The sequence below is a fragment of the Aulonocara sp. 'chitande type north' Nkhata Bay genome, linkage group LG10 (genome assembly GCF_057382095.1).
Source record: "Aulonocara sp. 'chitande type north' Nkhata Bay isolate Kocher_YH1m ecotype deep benthic linkage group LG10, A_spYH_male_GT1.1, whole genome shotgun sequence".
NCBI classification, from domain to species: Eukaryota; Metazoa; Chordata; class Actinopteri; order Cichliformes; family Cichlidae; genus Aulonocara; species Aulonocara sp. 'chitande type north' Nkhata Bay.
This window is the reverse complement of record NC_141353.1, coordinates 7,135,773-7,158,866: the sequence shown is the minus strand read 5'-3', so window position 1 is coordinate 7,158,866 and position 23,094 is coordinate 7,135,773. Positions and strand designations below refer to the sequence as shown.

At 42.7% G+C, this 23,094-nt stretch overlaps 1 protein-coding gene across 1 annotated transcript; it reads right to left on the bottom strand.

The window, feature by feature from the left end:
- Window positions 1-7,959: 7,959 nt before the first annotated feature.
- LOC147320111 (uncharacterized) lies at window positions 7,960-17,906 on the bottom strand. Its single transcript, XM_086307604.1, has 4 exons — window positions 17,832-17,906; window positions 17,622-17,708; window positions 12,221-12,237; window positions 7,960-8,563 (listed from the first exon to the last, which is right to left on the bottom strand). The coding sequence occupies exons 1-4, from the start codon at window positions 17,904-17,906 to the stop codon at window positions 7,960-7,962; spliced, it is 783 nt and encodes a 260-aa protein (XP_086163730.1).
- Between the last annotated feature and the right edge of the window lie 5,188 nt (window positions 17,907-23,094).

The window sequence follows — 23,094 nt, the reverse complement described above, 5'->3', positions numbered from 1 at the left end:
GGAAAGTTTTGCCTCAGTCAGAAATATTACAATTCTGGTCATTTATCATATTTATCATATTACGTATCGGTATCGGTGGGATACTGACCGAAATTACTGGATCGGATATCGGAGAAAAATAAAAAATGTAATCCGATCCATTAAATATCACGAAAGCACCTCACAAAACTTGCAACACGCCGTAACTCGCCTCACAACGTTAGCACGTCGGAGCAGTATGCATCACGTGATAGAGCGGCTGTGGCATGCGGGACCTGTCGGTGGTCTGGATAGCATTTGGAGCTTCGCTAGCAACGCAGCAATTCATCTCCGACAAAGTTATCCCGAGAGAAGTAAAGCAAGTGTGTAAGTCCATCTCTGAATGTTTGTAAAGCATTCCTGCGTTAAGCTTAACAAACGATATATGGGGCGACTGCCTCTTCTTGCTGCTACTTCAATCAGGAAACTGCTTAATGATCAGCTGATCGGCTTTTCTGTCGCGAGTCCGTCTCTCTTGTTTGTTTTTGTCCCACTTTGCACCAAAAAGAGGAAACCAGTGGATAAACAACAGCAGCACGTTTAAGCTTGATAAGCTGTTGTTAGAATTTATTTAATATTACGTTCTACACCAGGATCTGTTTTTACGTAGCTGACGCTGGTAACTGTGCAGGGGCGGATCTAGCAAAGTTTAGCCAGGGGGGCCGATAGGGCATTAACAGGGAAAAGGGGAGCACAAAGACATACAGTGGGGCAAAAAAGTATTTAGTCAGCCACCGATTGTGCAAGTTCCCCCACCTAAAATGATGACAGAGGTCAGTAATTTGCACCAGAGGTACACTTCAACTGTGAGAGACAGAATGTGAAAAAAAAATCCATGAATTCACATGGTAGGATTTGTAAAGAATTTATTCATAAATTAGGGTGGAAAATAAGTATTTGGTCACCTCAAACAAGGAAAATCTCTGGCTCTCACAGACCTGTAACGTCTTCTGTAAGAAGCTTTTCTGTCCCCCACTCGTTACCTGTATGAATGGCACCTGTTTGAACTCATTATCTGTATAAAAGACACCTGTCCACAGCCGCAAACAGTCAGACTCCAAACGCCGCCATGGCCAAGACCAAAGAGCTTACGAAGGACACCAGGAAAAGTATTGTAGACCTGCACCAGAGTGGGACGAGTGAATCTACAATAGGCAAGCAGCTTGGTGTGAAAAAATCAACTGTGGGAGCAATCATCAGAAAATGGAAGACATACAAGACCACTGATAATCTCCTTCGATCTGGGGGCTCCACGCAAGATCTCATCCCGTGGGGTCAAAATGATCATGAGAACGGTGAGCAAAGATCCCAGAACCACACGGGGGGACCTGGTGAATGACCTGCAGAGAGCTGGGACCAAAGTAACAAAGGTCACCATCAGTAACACACTACAACGGCAGGGAATCAAATCCCGCAGTGCCAGACGTGTTCCGCTGCTGAAGCCAGTGCATGTCCAGGCCCGTCTGAAGTTTGCCAGAGAGCACATGGATGATACAGCAGAGGATTGGGAGAATGTCATGTGGTCAGATGAAACCAAAGTAGAACTTTTTGGTATAAACTCAACTCGTCGTGTTTGGAGGAAGAAGAATACTGAGTTGCATCCCAAGAACACCATACCTACTCTGAAGCATGGGGGTGGAAACATCATGCTATGGGGCTGTTTTTCTGCCAAGGGGACAGGATGACTGATCCGTGTTAAGGACAGAATGAATGGGGCCATGTATTGTGAGCCAAAACCTCCTTCCATCAGTGAGAACTTTGAAGATGAAACGAGGCTGGGTCTTCCAGCATGACAATGATCCAAAACACACCGCCCGGGCAACAAAGGAGTGGCTCCGTAAGAAGCATTTGAAAGTCCTGGAGTGGCCTACCCAGTCTCCAGACCTCAACCCCATAGAAAATCTGTGGCGGGAGTTGAAAGTCCGTGTTGCTCGGCGACAGCCCCAAAACATCACTGCTCTCGAGAAGATCTGCATGGAGGAATGGGCCAAAATACCAGCTACTGTGTGTGCAAACCTGGTAAAGACCTATAGTAAATGTTTGACCTCTGTTATTGCCAACAAAGGTTATGTTACAAAGTATTGAGTTGTATTTTTGTTATTGACCAAATACTTACAGGTCAGGTTACAGGTCTGTGAGAGCCAGAGATTTTCCTTGTTTGAGGTGACCAAATACTTATTTTCCACCCTGATTTATGAATAAATTCTTTACAAATCCTACCATGTGGATTCATGGATTTTTTTTTTCACATTCTGTCTCTCACAGTTGAAGTGTACCTCTGGTGCAAATTACTGACCTCTGTCATAATTTTAAGTGGGGGAACTTGCACAATCGGTGGCTGACTAAATACTTTTTTGCCCCACTGTAGGCAGGCTCTTGGACAAGTGTTTTGTGTGCAAGCTCCAATAGGACTTCAGTGGCATTGCAGGCTGTTGGTATCTTTCTGCAGCTGTGGTTATCAAGTATGTCTATAAGTTCTTCTTGGTCCACGGTGCTAAAGTCTGATCGCCATGCCTCTAACACTGTACGCTCAGAGTCAGGCATGAACTCATGGTGTCTTGTCCGGGGAAATTTGATCCAGCGACATCTGCCTTTTGTTTGTGCCATCGACACCACCATCTCCATAGCTCTGCAGGCCACAGCCAGGCTCCACCATCAGCCAGCAGGCCACAGCCAAGATCCACCATCAGCCAGCAGGCCCAGCCAGCAGGCCACAGCCAGGCTCCACCATCAGCCAGCAGGCCCAGCCAGCAGGCCCAGCCAGCAGGCCACAGCCAGGCTCCACCATCAGCCAGCAGGCCCAGCCAGCAGGCCACAGCCAGGCTCCACCATCAGCCAGCAGGCCACAGCCAGGCTCCACCATCAGCCAGCAGGCCACAGCCAGGCTCCTCCATCAGCCAGCAGGCCCAGCCAGGCTCCTCCATCAGTCAGCAGGCCACAGCCAGGCTCCTCCATCAGCCAGCAGGCCACAGCCAGGATCCACCATCAGCCAGCAGGCCACAGCCAGGCTCCACCATCAGCCAGCAGGCCACAGCCAGGCTCCACCATCAGCCAGCAGGCCACAGCCAGGCTCCACCATCAGCCAGCAGGCCCAGCCAGGCTCCACCATCAGCCAGCAGGCCTAGCCAGGCCGGAAATTCCGCTTCCGGGTCCCTCGTGGTGGCCGCCTCGTGCTCTCGCTTCAGTATGCCACCCAAGAAAGGCCCAACACCAGAGGAGGTTGAGGACATTAAAACCTCCCTCGGAGCGCTGTGCGGAGACGTGGCCGCAGTCAGGGCGCAGCAGGAGCTGCTTCTGGGGCTTCTGGAGGAGGTAAAACAGCTACGCCTCCAAAATGCCGAGAAGGACAGACGGATCATGGATCTCGAGCGGCGGGTGGATGAGCTGGAGCAGTACACCCGTACGAACGACGTGGTCATCAGCGGTGGCCGGGAACGTCGGGGAGCCCAGCAATGAGGAGACCCGCTCGGTGGAGCAACAGGTGGCGTCCTTCCTCCAAAGCAAGGGGATAGAGATGGACCTGGAGCACATAGAAGCATGTCACTCACTGCCCAGGAGGAGTGACAGACCGCCGGCCGTCATTATGAGATTTGTCAATCGGAAGAACAAGGTCGCACTGCTGAAACAAGGACGCAAACTGAAAGGCACGGACGTTTTCATTAATGAGCATCTGACACGAAAAAACGCAGACATCGCGAGGAAGGCAAGGCAACTGAAGAAGAACGGTAAAATACAATATACATGGGTAACAAATTGTAAGATTTTCATTAAGCTAAACGGGACACCAGAAGAGGCAAAAGTACTGATAGTGAGGAACATGGAGGATCTGGACAAGTATAACTGACACCAATGTATCAATTACACCAGGAAATGACATGGACACGTTGAAATCAATTCTTCAACAGAAAGTAATTGATCTAGATTGTGAATATAAGGAGCATAATATAATAGATCCAGAAATAGATTCTGAAAGTAACTTTCTCTCTACTTTTGTTAAAAATTGTAATTATTTCACTCAGGAACAATATGAAAAAGAAATTAACCTAGACGGGAAGCTCTCATTAATTCACTTTAACAACAGAAGTATGTACTCTAATTTTGATTTCATTAAGGACTATTTACAACAATTTTCTCGCCCCTTTAGTGTTATAGCCATCACTGAAACTTGGTTCAATGTCGATAAAGGAATAGATTTTTGTTTGAATGGATATGATTTAAAATACATGAATAGATTAAATAAGGCGGGCGGCGGGGTTGCTATATATGTTCATAACTCTATAAACTATAATGTTGTAACAACTATGTCTATGGCTATTGATGGAATTTTGGAATGTTTGACTATTGAGATTATGAATGACAAAAAGAGAAATGTTATAATAAGTTGCATATATCGGACACCCAGTTCAAGTATTGACACTTTTAATGAATGGATAGAAAAAACGTTTGCTTCGGTGAACCAAAAATTACTATTTATCTGTGGTGATTTTAATATTGATTTGCTAAATCCAACAAGGTTAAAAGCCATTGATGACTTTACTGACACGATGTACAGCTTATCACTATATCCAACAATAACAAAGCCAAGCAGAATAACTTCACATAGCGCCACTATTATTGACAACATTTTTACTAATGTCATGGATTTCCAAATTAATAGTGGCCTGCTTGTCTGTGATATAACTGACCACTTACCAGTTTTTACTTTGTGTGACTGTGATTTAAAAAAAATAGATACCAAGATCATGATAGCAAAGCGAACAATAAATGAAAAAGCAATTCATGCCTTCAATTTCGATTTAGCACAACAAGATTGGAGTTCGGTGTATGAAGAGTCAGATGTGGACAAGGCTTATGATAATTTCCTAGATATTTTTACTATGTGGTACAATAAACATTGTCCTGTAAACGAACACATGACAAAGAAAAAAAAGATAAAAAGTCCTTGGCTCACAAAAGGAATTATTAATGCTTGCAAAAAGAAAAACAATCTGTATAAACAGTTCATCAAAGTAAAAACAAAAGAAGTGGAACAAAGATATAAAGCATATAGAAATAAATTGACTGATATTATAAGAACGAGCAAACAACTTTATTATAGAAGAAGATTATATGAAAATAAAAACAATATAAAAGGAACTTGGGATGTGTTAAACAACTTAATTAAACAAGGATCTTCTGGAACATCATATCCTGAATATTTTACTGATGCAAATGGTGAAAATCACAACATGAGTAATATTGTCGATGGGTTCAATAAATTCTTCATAAATGTTGGCCCTGAACTAGCAGCAGACATCCCGTGTCATAAAAATGAAAATATCAGTAATATAAAATCAAATCCCTTTTCACTGTTCCTCTCAGCTACAAATGAGCAAGAAGTAATATTTATATATCAGTAATATAAAATCAAATCCCTTTTCACTGTTCCTCTCAGCTACAAATGAGCAAGAAGTAATAAATATCACATTAAAATGTAAAAGTAAGTCTTCAATGGATTATCATGACATAAATATGTCTGTAGTTAAACAGGTTATTCTGAATATTGCTAGTCCCTTAACATATATCTGTAATTTATCATTTCAGTCCGGTTGTTTTCCAAAAAAAATGAAAATTGCGAAAGTAATACCACTATATAAAAGTAATGACAAACACAGTTTTACCAATTATAGGCCTATTTCTCTACTGCCTCAATTCTCAAAAATTCTAGAAAAACTTTTTAATTCAAGATTAGAAAAATTCCTTGAAAAACATCAAATAATAAATGTTGGTCAGTATGGTTTCAGAACGCAAAGAACCACTTCAATGGCGATAATTGAGGCAGTAGAAGAAATTACTGATACACTGGATAAAAATAAATATGCAGTTGGTATTTTTGTTGATCTCAAAAAGGCCTTCGACACAATCAATCACTCAATATTATTGGATAAATTGGAAAGATATGGTATTCGAGGGAAAGCTGGTAACTGGTTAAAAAGTTACCTAACGGGTCGGGAACAATATGTTAGCATAGGGCATTACCATTCAGAGAAACTTGGTATTACATGTGGTGTTCCCCAAGGGTCAGTGTTGGGACCAAAACTTTTCAATGTATACATAAATGATATTTTTGATGTTTCTCAAGTACTTAAACTCATACTGTTCGCAGATGACACCAACATATTTTTCAGTAGCGATGATTATGCTGATCTTGTAATGACCGTAAACAGGGAGCTAAAATTAATTTAAAAAAAATGGATGGACATAAATAAATTATCATTAAATATAAATAAAACTAAAGCAATGTTTTTTGGTAATTTAAAATATAATGTAGAATTACCAATTATCATTGAAGGTGTACCAATTGATAATGTGAGTGAAAACAAATTTTTGGGAGTCGTAATTGATAACAAAATTTCATGGAAACCCCACGTCAGACACATAAAAACCAAAATTTCCAGAAGCCTCGCAGTTTTGAACAAAGTGAAACCATACCTTGATAAAGATGCACTTCGTACTCTGTACTGTACTCTGGTTCTTCCATATCTTACATATTGTGTGGAAGTGTGGGGAAACACATATAAAAATACAACTAATCCATTAGTCACAGTACAGAAACGAGCACTGCGTATTATTCACAAGGCTGGTTATCTAGATCATACTCACAAATTCTTTCTTCAGGCAAAGTTACTTAAATTCCAGGATCTGGTTAATTACAATACATCCATAATTTTGTATAAAGCTTTTACTAAACTTTTACCGGCAAATTTACAAACTAGATTTGAAATTCGAGAAAAGGTTTATAATGTGAGAGGCTTTGGAGAATTCAAATTACCCAGAATTCGAACAACCCGTAAAGGTTTTTGTGTGTCTGTATGTGGTGTGAAAATCTGGAACAGTCTGAGTTTACAATTGAAACAATGCAAAAATATTCATAGATTTAAATTTCTCTACAAACAGTTGGTCTGGTCACAGTATACTCAATGATGCTTTTAGTGTGCTCTGTAATGTCTGTTCTCTTACCATTGCTGGTATGGATTCAAAAAAAAAAAAGTGTGCGTATGTATGTACATATATGTACATGTGTGTGCAGATATATATGTATGTATATGTATGTGTGTTTGTTACTTGTAGTTATTACTGCCTGTTACCTAGGGTAATGCAATTTATAATTTATATATTCTGTATTCAGTTATGAAGGCTCTAATTGTTGTTTGCGAGCTGCCGTTTAGATGCTTGTATGTGCCCGGGGCTGTTGATGGGTCTGTATGCAATGATGGGCGTAGCTGCGGGAAGTTTGTTTTTTTTGTTGATGAGTGAGTATAGGGGTGGGATTTAATAAGTTTTCTTCGTCTCACTCCTTTTTCAGGCAATTTTTGTTTTTTGTTTTGTGCATTTTATGTTCAATATAGGTATTTGTTGTGCCTGAAAATGAACAAATAAATGAAATGAAATGAAATGAACTTAAGGAAATTCTCCACAATATCACTCTTTACATATCCAAAGGCAGCTTGTTCCAGAATGGCAGGTGCAATTTTCACAGGCAGATATGTCTCTCTAACCCATCCAAATGCAATGATTCTGCCCACACTCTCCCACTCCGGTTGCCCAAAATCATGCCTTAAGAAAGGCACTTTGTAAACATTTCCAGTGGTGCACTGGTCATAGAATTATTTCCAGAATTCTGAAAGACAATCTCTCACAACTCCCCCATCGTCCTGGGCCATTTCAGGTGTTCCATCAGGCAGTAAGACCTGGATTTTGATGTTGAGATCTTCAAGGTCCTTATCACTAAAATGTGAAATGAGCTCTGACATTACCTGCCCTCTGTGGACCACCACTACTCTCCTCACTCTCTCACTGGATGGACCAGGTTGTGGAGAAAAAATCAGGGTGTCATCCGAATTTATTGGCTCACTGTCAGAAAAGGGGCCAACAAAAATAATGTCACTGCTGTGAGAAGTGTTAGCGCTTGTATGTCACATCATGGCTGATTGTTTCAAATGGAGCAGATGTTTGGACTGTAGTGACAGTAAAAGAAGAGGTTTGGTTTTGAGGACTCGCTTCAATTTCTGAAGATGGATGCAAACCTGGGTTGAAGCTCTGAAGGCTGTCATTTTGTTTTTTCTTTGTGGTGAGGTAGAACCTGAGGATATTAAGTTTTGTGACATGATAAAGTTCTCCTACTGTCAATGCATCATCGACTATCATCTCTTGATAATCTTTCAGATCACAGTAGAAATCGGTTAAGGGCCCCCGAATGTTTCCTCCATCTGGAAAGAACAGGCCTGTTGCAACCTGTAATATGTCCCTTTTCTTGGCATCCTTGCAAATGTCTATTTTTCTTGTTCCTCCTCCTTGTCTAGCTCTAACCTGCTTGAAAACCTCAGTGTCTTCATCATGATGCATCCATCCTATTTCTATTTTTCTATTTCTCTTCAGAGCATTTCTTTTTTGGGTTGTTTGGGAATGTTCTTCTTGCCTTGTGCTACTGCCATCCTCTTCAGATAATTTTCTTTTGGACAGTTTGGATTTCAGCCGTTCAAAAAGCGCTGACTTGCGGCTGCTGCTCCTGCAAAATCCAAATACAGGGAGTGCAGAATTATTAGGCAAGTTGTATTTTTGAGGGATAATTGTATTATTGAACAACAACCATGTTCTCAATGAACCCAAAAAACTCATTAATATCAAAGCTGAATGTTTTTGGAAGTAGTTTTTAGTAGGGATGGGTACCGGTGTCCGGTGCCATGATGGCACCGGTTCTGACATAAACGGTAGTAACCAGACCGAAAAGCAGCGCACATTTCGGTGCTTTATTTCGGTGCTTTTTTTTCCTGAGCTGTGATACACTTTAGATTCTAGCCAATCATTTTACGTTTCCGAGGATAGTAGGCGGGGCCAGGTACGTACGTTCTGTTAGAGCAGAGCTACAGATTAAAAATGTCCAAGGCGAAGCGGTCAAAAGTGTGGCTGTACTTCACAGCAAAATATGCAAACTCAGCAGCCTGCAACAAGTGTTTTAAGCTGATACTGTGATACTGTCAAAGGAGGTAACACCTCAAATCCGATGAAACACCTGGCGACGCATAGCGGTTTTTTTAAAAGCCTAGAAATGCGCTGTATTTGATAGCTTGCTGCGAGACCTCACACCGAGCACATCTACTGCGGGTGGGTTGCCTGTTATGCAACATCCCCCAAAAACACGAAGAGGAGAGTCCTGGCCCCTAGCCCTGCCAGTGTAGCAGAAATGATGATGGATGATGGTGGCAGCTGTTTCATCTTGTTCTCTCTATAAACTTCACAAGATGCTCGGTTGAACTTTCCCTCCTCCGAGGTAAACTTTTATTAAACTCTTAATAAACAGTCATGAGTCTCCGGTTCTCACCTTCCGGTGTTACACTCTCAAGACCCCGGGTGGAACACACAGGTAAATGCAATTCCCATTGCTACATCCCTTTTCTTTTACAAAGACAATGAACTATTCATAAATTGAGAACTCAGTTTACAACTGGAACAAAACTTAGACATGACATTTCTTTGTTGGACACAATTTTCTTCAAAAATAAAAATTCTTTCTTCCACTTACTTTTTTAGCTTTCTTTCTATTTTCCTTTAGTATTACTTTTATTCATTTTTTCTGTTTTGTTTCTCATTTCCTTATTTTTTTTCTTTTATTTTTTTTTCTTCCAAACAAGTAAACAGATCACAAAGCCATAACTCAAAATAGTATCACAGATGTTCTGCTCTGTTCTCTAACCAGTAAACAAATCACAACATATAACTCAAATGTCGTCACAGATTTTTTTTTTTTTTTTCTTTTGTCTTTCCTCTGACAAGTAAACAAATCACAGCGTATAACTCACAGATTACCCCTTAATTGCATACATAGTCCTTCAAATATCCAGGTTGTTGTACTACCCGTCCTGACCTGGTAGTGCTGTTTTGTGTGTTCTCTTTGCTCTGTGTTGGCACAGTAATGTTCTGTCCCTCAAGCTGGAGATGTGCTGACATGTCTTTTTTGACCTCCGTAGCTCGCCTCAGATGGCGACGATTCCTTCTGAGGACTCTGCCGTTGTCCAACTCCACATCATAGGATCTGTTTCCCAGAGTGTTACACACTCTAGCCTTGGTCCATAAGTTGTGTGGTTCAAAAGGTTGGACTCGCACCAAGTCCCCTGGGTTTAATGTGTCCATGTCCTTCGCTGTCTTGTTGTAGTACTTTGTTTGTCTCTCTCTGTTTTTCATCAGTGCTAACTTGTTGTCAGTCACTGTGGGTTGCAACAATCTGTCTCCTATTGGGAGAAGTGTCCTCGTCCTCCTGCTTAACAGTCTCTGTGCAGGGCTGGTAGTTAAACCTTGTGTTGGGGTGTTTCTGTGGTCCAATAAGGCCAAATATGGATCCTGTCCAGCCAATTTCGCCTTTTTCATGAGTCGTTTGGCAGTTTTAACGGCAGACTCAGCTTTGCCGTTGCTCTGCGGATAGCCAGGTGATGAGGTATGGTGTCGAAATTCCCATTTCCGGCTGAAGTTGGCAAACTCTGTTGAGCTGTACTGGGGCCCGTTGTCAGAAAAAACAATATTTGGGATTCCCTGACGTGCGAAATGAGCCTTTAGTTTCCTAATCACAGTACTCGACTTGGTATCAGGTAGATAATCTATCTCCCAAAAGTTGGAGTAATAGTCAACAGTTATTAGGTAGTCCCTACCCTCAAAGTTGAATAAATCTGTCCCCACTTTGGTCCATGGTCTAGTGGTCGGCTCGTGTGGTTTTAGTGTCTCTTTCTGTTGTTTTGCATCCACAGACCGACATATGTCACATGTAGCGATCGATGTACTTTTTGATGTGGTCGTTCATACTGTGCCAGTAGACGCAGTCTCTAGCTCTCCTGAGGCACCCTTCTGTGCCGATGTGTGTTGAGTGAATTCGCTGGGTTATATCTGCCTGCAGTGCTTCTGGAATCACCACTCTCTCTCCCTTGAAGACCAATCCATCCTGTGTGCTCAGTTCATCCTGCAAAGATTGGAACTGGGTTATTTCAACAGGTACATCTTTCTTACAGGCTGGCCACCCCTTTTGTATTGCTTTTATCAGCGTTTGTAGTGTGTGGTCGGTTCTCGTCCCTGCCCGTATTCTGTCCATGCTTTCTGTTGAAACAGGTACATAGTCCACCATGTTGACACATTCTGTCTCCAACTCTGTCTGGCTTTTGATGCTATCCTGCAGGTAGGCCCTACTCAGCGTATCAGCAAGTAGCATGTCCCGGCCTGGAACATATGTTATGGTTATATCATATTTTTGCAGCCTTAATAGCATCCTTTGCAGTCTCTTAGGTGCATGTAACAGTGGCTTTTTAATAATGTTCTCGAGTGGCTTGTGGTCTGATTGCACTCTCACAAGACGACCATATGTATATTGGTGGAATTTCTCCATCCCAAACACAATAGCTAAGCATTCCTTTTCAATTTGTGCATAACCTCGTTCAGTGAGCGTCAATGCACGACTTGCAAATGCCACTGGTTTTCCATGTTGAGTCAGAGCTGCTCCCAGTCCTGTCTCGCTGGCATCACACTGCAGCGTCAGCTCTTCTTCAGGGCTGTAATATTTCAAAACTGGGACTTGTGTTAGTTTTTCTTTCAGTCTTTTAAATGCATCTTCCTGCACGTCTGTCCACTCCCATAGGCTATCTCTGTGCGTCAGTTGTCTGAGAGGCTCACAGTCGTCTGACAGATGCTTGTAAAACGTTGATAAATAGTTGACCATTCCAACTAGTCTCTGCACCCCTTTTATGTCAGTTGGTGCTGGCATCTCTGTGATGGCCCGTACCTTCTCTGGGTCAGCGCTCAGCCCCTCTGCTGTGAGTAGATGTCCGATGTATGGTACTTCCTGTCTTCTAAGCTTGAGTTTTTCCACATTTAATTTGATGTTTCTCTCTCTGCAGCGTTCCAGGAAAAGTCTCAGGTTTCTGTCATGATCCATTTCTGCCAACTCAGTCGTCTCTCCTTTTCCAGTGATCAGGATGTCATCAGCAATGATGTATGTGCCTGGCAGGTTCTCTAACGCTTGCATCAGTTTGCGCTGAAAGACCTCTGGCGCTGGGCTGATCCCCATCGGCATTCTCAGCCAACGAAAGCGACCAAATGGTGTTGCGAATGTCGTGAGATGGCTTGACTCTTCTGTAAGCTTCACATGCCAAAAGCCATGTTTCACATCACAAACTGTGAAAACTTTCGCTTTTGACACATCTGGCAATATGTCATCTATTGTCGGTAACGGGAAGTGACTACGCTTCAAAGCTTTGTTAAGCGGTCTTGGGTCAATACATATCCTGGGTTTGCCATTTGGCTTCTGCACTGTCACCATCCCACTGATCCAATCAGTACTACCTTCCACTGGTGCTATTATTTGTCTGTCTGCAAGGCTCATCAGTTCCTCTTTCAGTGGTTTCATCATCGACACTGGGACTCTGCGTTTTGGCAGTTTGACGGGCTGCACTGTTGTGTCGATTTCCAGCTCATATTCACCTTGCAAACATCCATCTCCTGTAAACACATCCTGAAACTCAGTCTTTATCTCTTCCAACAACCATGCGTTGTTCTCTGATGGAGCTGTTGTCACTGAGCTGTCCAAAGCACAGATGTTATCATATTTAACTTGTATTAGCTTCATCGCTTCACTAGCTGTTCTCCCAAGTAGAGGTGTTTTACAATCCTCCTCTACCACTTGGAACTCGACTCTGTACTTTTTGTTGTTTCTTGGGTTTGTCAGCTTGACCTTACACTTTCCTAATGGACACAGCTTTGACTTATTGTACATCACAAGAACCTTGTCTGTGTGCTCCATTTTGATGTTCGGGTTCAACAAGTTGATGGGAATAACGTTGCAGGTTGCACCACAGTCAACTTGAAACTTGACCAGGCTGTTGCCAATCATCATGCCTGCAAACAGCTGTTCTCGTTTTTTCATGTCTGATTCTTTGATCTGGTTCACTTCTACTGCAGTCTGTGTCATAGCTGTGACAGTCATTATGTCCTCACAGGAATCCGAGTCCTGCTCCGTCACTGTGTGGATCTTTTTTCCATTTTCACTCTGTCCGCTTTTACTCCTGCATGCTATAGCAAAATGATTTTCTTTGCCACATTTTTTGCATTTTTTTCCATATGCTGGGCATTTTGATTTGAGTCTTTCATGTGCTCTTCCACAAAATCTGCATGATATCTCTTTATCCAGTCTTTTTCTCTCTTTTTGTTTTACTGCATGCAGTTCCTCTATAGCCTGTCCCGCTATTGTTTTGTTGTATTCTCTTGAAATCTCCATTGCTCTACAAATATCTAGACATCTGTCTAATGTGAGGTTCTCTTCTCTGAGCAACCTTTCCCTCCAACCGGAGCTGTTCGTGCCACAGACGATCCTGTCTCTGATCAGTGAGTCTTTTAATTGTCCAAAGTTGCAGGTGCTCGCCAGCATTCTCAGGTCCGTAACATATTTATCAATATTTTCTCCAGGAGCCTGATTGCGTGCAAAAAATCTGTATCTCTCGACAGTCTCATTAACTTTGGGATTACAGTGTTCATCGATTTTTCTCATCAGCTCACTTACTGTTACTCTTGCCTCAGCTCCGATCAGCGTTCCACAGAGCTCCCTGCCCCGTTCCCCGATCAGATAGTAAAACAGCTTCACTCTCGCCTTTTCCTCAGCATCCAGCAGAGCTAGTTCCGTGTAGAGTGTAAACTCTTCTTTCCATGTTTTCCACGCTTTAGACAGGTTCACTGAATCCATACTCCACTGTGCGGGTGGCTTCAATCCATCCATCGTAGACGCCGCTGCGCTCTTCTCGTCAGCGTCTCACTTGCTGTCCTGAGCCGTTAGCACCTCCGAGGCTAACTAGCCTAGCTGGACGCGTCGATACCGTCCGCTCAATCTGTTGTCTTCAAAGCGCGGTGTGGATCACTCTAGACCCCGCTGCCACCATGTTTCATCTTGTTCTCTCTATAAACTTCACAAGATGCTCGGTTGAACTTTCCCTCCTCCGAGGTAAACTTTTATTAAACTCTTAATAAACAGTCATGAGTCTCCGGTTCTCACCTTCCGGTGTTACACTCTCAAGACCCCGGGTGGAACACACAGGTAAATGCAATTCCCATTGCTACAGCAGCAGCCGTTCTTCTCTGCGTGAGTAGCTAATTTACGTTGAGTAGGCTAACCACGTTATTACATTAATGCATGTAAGGTGAACTAGCAAACATCATCATAGCTACATGCGGCTGTTAGGGCTGGGCGATATATCGAGTTTTTTTTAAAATATCGATATATAAGATGTGACAATATCGTTTATATCGATATAGTCTATGTTACGTTATAATTATACTTGTGGAGCCGCAGGTTTGCCTCTCTTTCGTCCACTTTTGTCTCTACGCAACGTTACTCTGCCTCGCCTCTCCTTCACTGAACACAACTCCCCCTCCCCCATAGCTTCACCTGCAGGCAATGACAAGACGAAAGCGGAAAATCTCCGTTAGCGAGTTACCGTGCGTGGGGCTGGACGGCGTCAACGTGTTAGCGAGCTAACCGCGCTAGCGAGCTAACCGCGCTAAAGACATGCATCCCGGAGGGGCTGCACGGCCTAAAATCCTTTCATTTTCTCAAAAATCGACAGTGCGCCTTATGTATGAATTCTGGTTGTGCTTACTGACCGCGAACCGATTTTATGTGGTACACAGCGCTCAGCAATCTGTCAAAAAAATGTTTTAATATGACTTTGCTAAGCTACAGAGCTGCACGGCTTGATGGATTGTCGGAGGATTACGGCTACCGAGGAGGAGCCTCGCGGAGTGATACGTACTGTGTGTGTATAAGGACCACAAACGGCACCTGTTCAGAGACGTGGTGCAGCTGTGAAATCTGTCTCTTAGTTATTATGCTCAGCGTCTATTAGTTTACATTTTGACTGCACAATTGTGAGCTTTTTGTTATGCACAAAAACATCATTGTTTTCTTTTATTTATGGACCATGATTATTTAATAAATGCTGATAATTTATTTTTGAGTAATTTCTTCATGTACATCTACGCTGTATGTAAATAAAAGTGCCCGTGTGACATCTGGGACACAGTGTGACTAGGAACTCTCTTTTTGTTCTTAACTTATGGCTTTAAAAAACAAAAATCGAGATATATATCTTATATCGCCATCCAGCAAAAAAATATCGAGATATGAATTTTGGGTCATATCGCCCAGCCCTAGCGGCTGTCCTCTTGTTTGATGGCAGATACTCCCTTCACCCTGGCTAAAAAGGCTAAAATGACCAAAGAAAAAGTGGAAAACAGTTCAACATGAGAGGTTTAGGACAAAGTTTGTGTTTTTTTTCCATTGTTTAAGCACTGCTTCCAGCCAAGAGTGATACCATATATGCCCCATAGCTGCAGAAAAGGCTAACATTGTTATATTTTTACAAAAAACAGCTGAACATGAGAGGTTTTTGGACCAATTTTGTGTTCTCCATTCTTTAAGCACCGTTTGAGCACCGTTTGAGCACCGGCACCGTTTCAAAAGTACCGATTTGGCACCGGTATCGGATAAAACCTAAACGATACCCATCCCTAGTTTTTAGTTTGTTTTTAGTTTTAGCTATTTTAGGGGGATATCTGTGTGTGCAGGTGACTATTACTGTGCATAATTATTAGGAAACTTAACAAAAAACAAATATATACCCATTTCAGTTATTTATTTTTACCAGTGAAACCAATATAACATCTCCACATTCACAAATATACATTTCTGACATTCAAAAACAAAACAAAAACAAATCAGCGACCAATATAGCCACCTTTCTTTGCAAGGACACTCAAAAGCCTGCCATCCATGGATTCTGTCAGTGTTTTGATCTGTTCACCATCAACATTGCGTGCAGCAGCAACCACAGCCTCCCAGACACTGTTCAGAGAGGTGTACTGTTTTCCCTCATTGTAAATCTCACATTTGATGATGGACCACAGGTTCTCAATGGGGTTCAGATCAGGTGAACAAGGTGGCCATGTCATTAGTTTTTCTTCTTTTATACCCTTTCTTGCCAGCCATGCTGTGGAGTACTTGGACGCGTGTGATGGAGCATTGTCCTGCATGAAAATCATGTTTTTCATGAAGGATGCAGACTTCTTCCTGTACCACTGCTTGAAGAAGGTGTCTTCCAGAAACTGGCAATAGGGCTGGGAGTTGAGCTTGACTCCATCCTCAACCCGAAAAGGCCCCACAAGCTCATCTTTGATGATACCAGCCCAAACCAGTACTCCACCTCCACCTTGCTGGCGTCTGAGTCGGACTGGAGCTCTCTGCCCTTTACCAATCCAGCCACGGGCCCATCCATCTGGCCCATCAAGACTCACTCTCATTTCATCAGTCCATAAAACCTTAGAAAAATCAGTCTTGAGATATTTCTTGGCCCAGTCTTGACGTTTCAGCTTGTGTGTCTTGTTCAGTGGTGGTCGTCTTTCAGCCTTTCTTACCTTGGCCATGTCTCTGAGTATTGCACACCTTGTGCTTTTGGGCATTCCAGTGATGTTGCAGCTCTGAAATATGGCCAAACTGGTGGCAAGTGGCATCTTGGCAGCTGCACGCTTGACTTTTCTCAGTTCATGGGCAGTTATTTTGCGCCTTGGTTTTTCCACACGCTTCTTACGACCCTGTTGACTATTTTGAATGAAACGCTTGATTGTTCGATGATCACGCTTCAGAAGTTTTGCAATTTTGAGACTGCTGCATCCCTCTGCAAGATATCTCACTATTTTTTTTTTCTTCTCTTACCTGTCCCGTTTGGCTCTTTTGCCATCAGAATTGTTGTCTAAAGGCAAAGAAAGATGCCCAACGGATTTACTTTACCAAATTGACCATCCCAGCCTTGCCGTAATGGTCCATTTGATTCCCCTTTTATTGTTTTATTTTCACTTACTGAATACGGGACAGACTTGACTGGGGGAAAGAAGGGGAGAAAGAAAGAGGGAAAGAGAAACAGCTGAGAAGAGGGACAGGGGAGAAGGGCAAAAAACAAAAACCAACAGAATGAGCAGAAAAAAAAATGCATATATCGATCACCTGGATCACCTGCTGAGAAAGAAAAAAGAAAACAAGCAGAAGAGAACAAGAGTAATAGAATAAACAACATCACAATGATATATGGGAATATGACAGTAAATACTAAATATTAAACATTATTGTGCAGCACATAAGATCAACAGAACACAGTGTGTTTTGAGGTAGGAGCCAAAAAGGGTGTAGTTTGTGGGTGTGATCACCTGTGTGTACACCTGTGAGCATGGACGCGCTTGTTTTTTTTTTTTTTTTTTTTAAAGGTTCCTTCATGTAATGATCTGCTAGAGGGTTTTTGACTTTCCTGTGTCTGTCAAGTCCTTCTTTTGACCCATTTTGCCAAAGGAAAGGAAGTTGCCTAATAAATATGCACACCTGATATAGGGTGTTGATGTCATTAGACCACACCCCTTCTCATTACAGAGTTGCACATCACCTAATATGCTTAATTGGTAGTAGGCTTTCGAGCCTATACAGCTTGGAGTAAGACAACATGCATGAAAAGGATGATGTGAACAAAATACTCATTTGCCTAATAATTCTGCACTCCCTGTACTGCTAGACGATCACCGTATGATGGCAAATAAGTCTTCAGCTCCTCATCTGTCATTAGACTTATGACACTGGCATCAATCTAAAGATGGAAAAATAATTTAATTTATTAAAACAACCAGCCTTGAAAATACAATCCTATTTTTAACTTAAGAACAATGAGGAAAAGTTGCATTTCAACCAGTATCTTGTTGGAATTAAGTACCTTCTCATTCTCCAAGGTCTGTATAATTTCCTCAGAGACTTCTCTTTGTTTCAAGAACTCAGTCAAGTCTCCCATGCTGTAAGGAAGGATGTAAATTAAAATTACCTATTATAAAGCCACCATATTATCATCAAAGTATCTGTGCCTACCTACATTATGAGCTCTGACTATGGTGGAGAAGTGGGAACTGCATTTTTAAGTGTCCATTTGCACTGTAACTACAATCAGCATCACAATACAGTCAATCCCACATTTTCTGTTATCTGGTTACAGTTTTATTGGTTTTGTTCCTTATTTATATAGTTGTCAGTCATATTCCCTGCTTTGGGTGATTTGTGATTTTGTTTTATACAGTGTTGTACACTTATTACGCATGCTTTCAGCAAAACGTCTGTTTCATCAGACATAACAGGTGTCATTAGCGTGTAACAGAGACCTTATAGGTACCTTTGGTTAACCCTCACGTTGCATTCTATTCAACTTTGTATGTAACAATCGCTGTCACACTGTTTTTGTATACCTTTTATCCCAGTGTTGTTTATCCAGTTATCATTTGTAGGAAGGCATTCAAAACTGAAGAACCTGGCGCCATTTGTTGTTATACAGTAGCTCACTACACGATCCAGTTTTGAGTGCGCACCCCTTTGCTCCATATCCTTCTGGGTAACAAGTAAATGACATCAGCCACGTAGATTTTTTATTGGCAGCGCTAACTCGAAATTTCGAGTTATTTTCTCAAACTTTTGAGTTAATAACTCGAAATTTCGAGTTATGGATCTTTTTTTTTTTTTTTAGTGGCGGAAACGGGCTTCCATACCTTCATGCTAACTTTTATCGAGTGAAAAGTGTTAGCGTTGATTCCTCCAGCCTCACTGTTTATGTTATGCCCTCTCATATATATATATATATATATATATATATATATATATATAAAAAAACACACACCCAGCACGCCCCTGCGGGCGGTTTATCCTTCAAGCTCGGGTCCTCTACCAGAGGCCTGGGAGCTTGAGGGTCCTGCGCAGTATCTTAGCTGTTCCCAGGACTGCGCTCTTCTGGACAGAGATCTCCGATGTTGTTCCCGGGATCTGCTGGAGCCACTCGCCTAGCTTGGGAGTCACCGCACCTAGTGCTCCGATTACCACGGGGACCACCGTTACCTTCACCCTCCACATCCTCTCGAGCTCTTCTCTGAGCCCTTGGTATTTCTCCAGCTTCTCGTGTTCCTTCTTCCTGATATTGCTGTCATTCGGAACCGCTACATCGATCACTACGGCCGTCTTCTTCTGTTTGTCTACCACCACTATGTCCGGTTGGTTAGCCACCACCATTTTGTCCGTCTGTATCTGGAAGTCCCACAGGATCTTAGCTCGGTCATTCTCCACCACCCTTGGGGGCATCTCCCATTTTGACCTTGGGACTTCCAGGTTATACTCGGCACAGATGTTCCTGTACACTATGCCGGCCATTTGGTTATGGCGTTCCATGTATGCTTTGCCTGCTAGCATCTTGCACCCTGCTGTTATGTGCTGGATTGTCTCTGGGGCATCTTTACACAGCCTGCACCTGGGGTCTTGCCTGGTGTGACAGACCCCAGCCTCTATGGATCTTGTGCTCAGAGCTTGTTCTTGTGCTGCCATGATTAGTGCCTCTGTGCTGTATTTCAGTCCAGCTTTGTCCAGCCACTGGTAGGATTTCTGGATATCAGCCACCTCCTCTATCTGCCCTGCCGGTGGTACATACCGTGCAGGGGCCTGTCCTTATATATATATATATAACGCAGAAAACGCCTTTTTTGACGTCACACTGTCAACAAAGTATTCGGTGAAATGAATTTCTACAATACTGTTACTGTTAATTGTACTCTCTGCAGTGTTTAAATGCTTAAATATACACACACCATTACTGTCCCTCCACACATACAACTCGGTTCTGCTTCTATGCCCCAGCTTTGTTTACTATTTCCCAGAGGTGTGGACTCGAGTCACATGACTTGGACTCGAGTCAGACTCGAGTCATTAATTTTATGACTTTAGACTTGACTTGAAAAAATGTTCTAAGACTTGTGACTTGACTTGGACTTTTACACCAATGACTTGGGACTTGAATTGGACTTGAACCGGTTTACTTGAAAAGACTTGATATTTTACCCCAAATATAAAATTTAACATGCATATTATATAGAGATTGAAAATGTGACGTCATTCACGGGTAGAACCGCAAAGGATTCTGGGAACTCGTGGCAAGCGGTACTAGCGCACGCAGGCTTTCAATTGAAATCAGTTATACAGCAATAAAAAGAAACACAAAAATGTCAAGAAGCCGTTGTATTATTAACTGCAATAGCCGGTCGCATGACAGCCACGGGAAGCCGACGGGTAAAGAGATCGGTTGTTATCGGATTACGTCGTTGAAGAGAAATTGTTCAAGCCATGTTTCTGAAGTAACAAAGACGCGACGGATGGCCTGGATTTCAGCCATTCAAAGATCAAATATAACGTCCCAGAACACTCCAGCTCACAGGTTAGTCTGCTCCAAGCATTTACACGAAGGTCAGTGTTTTTTAGTAGTTAATACGTCATTTTCCTAACATAATTAGTGATATAGGTTACAAGCAAGTCTGGCGCTGAACAGAAATTGTCGCGCTATGCTCCTTTATTTATTGTGCATAAATAGTGAATTGTCCTTACACAATATTGCGTTTCGCTTCTGTTATTATGGTACATTGACAAAAACATATACTTTTTTTCACAGGATAAAACAGGTTTTTTGTATCACTAATTGCCCAGTACGATTACAGCATACAATATTGTTGTCACTGCTACATTTCTGTGATGGGTACCAGAAATTATTTCCACTACTAATTAATTACCGTTGAGCTCAAAGGTCCTATTAATAAACGGTTAAGGAATGTGTATTTATGACGACAATTTGTGAGACTGGTAAACTTATGATAGGTACGATGGTCTTTCGTTCTACACGGTGCATTTCAAGGTCCTGTACCCATCCGTCGGTAAACTGTACCTGGGCTTGTTGCAGTGACCTGAAGTTACTAAACTTCATGAGTGTATGCACTCACTCCAAGAACCGTATGATTATAAATATGCATATAAATATGCTAAGATGAGATAGCTGACTTCATCTAACTAGCAAATGTTGTCCAGGCTACGTTGGTGATACAGTTTTTTTTTTAATGTGTATGATATTTTTGTCATGCGATTTTAAAGCTGGTCCTACAGCCGCATCCAAGAATAACATGCAGCTTATCTCAGAACTGTCGGTGAAAATTATTCTTGGAACTAGGTTTAATTGAGCTGCATTTTAAAGAGGTGCAATTTCACAATTTGTGTATATTTTCTAAGTTCACTATTTTGTCATGTGTTGAGAAAAACAGATTTTAAAATTACATGGTCTAATATTTACATTTAGCATATAACTGCAACATTATTTTTTCGTTTTTTTTTTTTTTTAAAGACTCGAAAGGACTTGAAATTCAAAGTTTCAGACTTGTGACTTGACTCGGACTTTTACACCAGTGACTTGAGACTCGACTCTGACTTGCCTGACATTACTTGAGACTTGACTTGAGACTTGAGGATAAAGACTTGAGACTTACTTGAGACTTGCAAAACAATGACTTGGTCCCACCTCTGCTATTTCCCACCGAGGCTTCTAGACTTCTGATTGGCCAACATTTCTACACGGTTAGGAATATATTGCCACCTGTTGCTTTGGCATGTTCCTAGCAGCGTTTTCCTTCATTTCTGCGTTTACGTGTGGACGGGATTATTTTTTTAAAACGAAAATGGAAAATCTCAGTTTTCAAAAATACCCGTGTACGACAAATACGGCAATAATGACGACCCGCTTGCATGTTCTACAAAAAAAGTGCTTTGTTGTGTATCTGACAGACAAACACCAAACCAGTTCCACATCACTGAAGAGGCACCATTTTTACAAACTAATTCTGGTTCATCCGTTTCACTCAATGATTGCTTTTTCCCTTCTCATTCTCTGTTGCCGCCATGGTTTATCGGCATTGTGCATATGAAAACAAAGGCACTGCGCATGCGCATTTCAACCACATTATATCGCGATATTTCATTTTCTTATCGTTGCCTAACATTGTACCGGTATTACCGTGAATGGTATAATATGGCCCAGCCCTACTCCAGGATCACAGGGCCATCACAGGTGAGCCCTTGCACCCTGCTCACGACCTTTTTGACCTACTGCACTCTCTTCGGTGCCTAACATCAGTTAGGTCCCACACCTCCAGGCTAACAAACAGCTTCTTCCCCTTCCCGATTCAGGCTGTCAGTAAACACTATCCCTCACACCCCACTCCCTCCCACCCACCTCATTAATATGAGCCATGGTCTGAGTCAGCGGTCCCCAACCCCCAGGCCACGGACCGGAGTGATTTGGTACCGGGCGATGAGAGTTGAGGCTCGGATGTGAAATGTATGGTTTTCAGGGTTTTTATTGTTAACTCGGTTTCCCTGGGTCTTTTCCAGTGTGTTATGAATAAATTTTCTATATATTTTCATCCATCCATCCATCTTCATCCGCTTTATCCGAGGCCGGGTCGCGGGGGCAGCAGCCTAAGCAAAGAGGCCCAGACCTCCCTCTCCCCAGCCACCTCCTCCAGCTTATCCGGGGGAATACCAAGGTGTTCCCAGGCCAGCCGAGAGATATAATCTCTCCAGCGTGTCCTGGGTCTGCCCCGGGGCCTCCTCCCGGTGGGACATGCCTGGAACACCTCACCCAGGAGGTGCCCAGGGGGCATCCTTGTGAGATGCCCGAACCACCTCAGCTGGCTCCTTTCGATGTGGAGCAGCAGCTGCTCTACTCTGAGCCCCTCCCGGATGGCCAAACTTCTAACCCTATCTCTAAGGGAGAGGCCAGCCACCCTTCGGAGGAAGCTCATTTCTGCCGCTTGTATCCGCGATCTCGTTCTTTCGGTCACTACCCACAGCTCGTGGCCATAGGTGAGGGTAGGGATGTAGATCGACCGGTAAATTGAGAGCTTCGCTTTTACACTCAGCTCCCTCTTCACCACGACGGACCGGTGCAGCGTCTGCATTACTGCAGCTGCAGCCCCAATCCGTCTGTCGATCTCCGGCTCCCTTCTCCCATCACTCGTGAACAAGACCCCGAGATACTTGAACTCCTCCACTTGGGGCAGGAACTCATCCCCGACCCGGAGTGGGCACTCCACCCTTTTCCGGCTGAGAACCATGGCCTCAGATTTGGAGGTGCT

Coding starts and splice junctions, on each gene's coding strand:
- LOC147320111 (XM_086307604.1), bottom strand. CDS start 17,906: ATGGGAGACTTGACTGAGTTCTTGAAACAAAGAGAAGTCTCTGAGGAA. Junction 17,709..17,831: donor AGACCTTGGAGAATGAGAAG/GTACTTAATTCC, acceptor TTCCATCTTTAG/ATTGATGCCAGTGTCATAAG.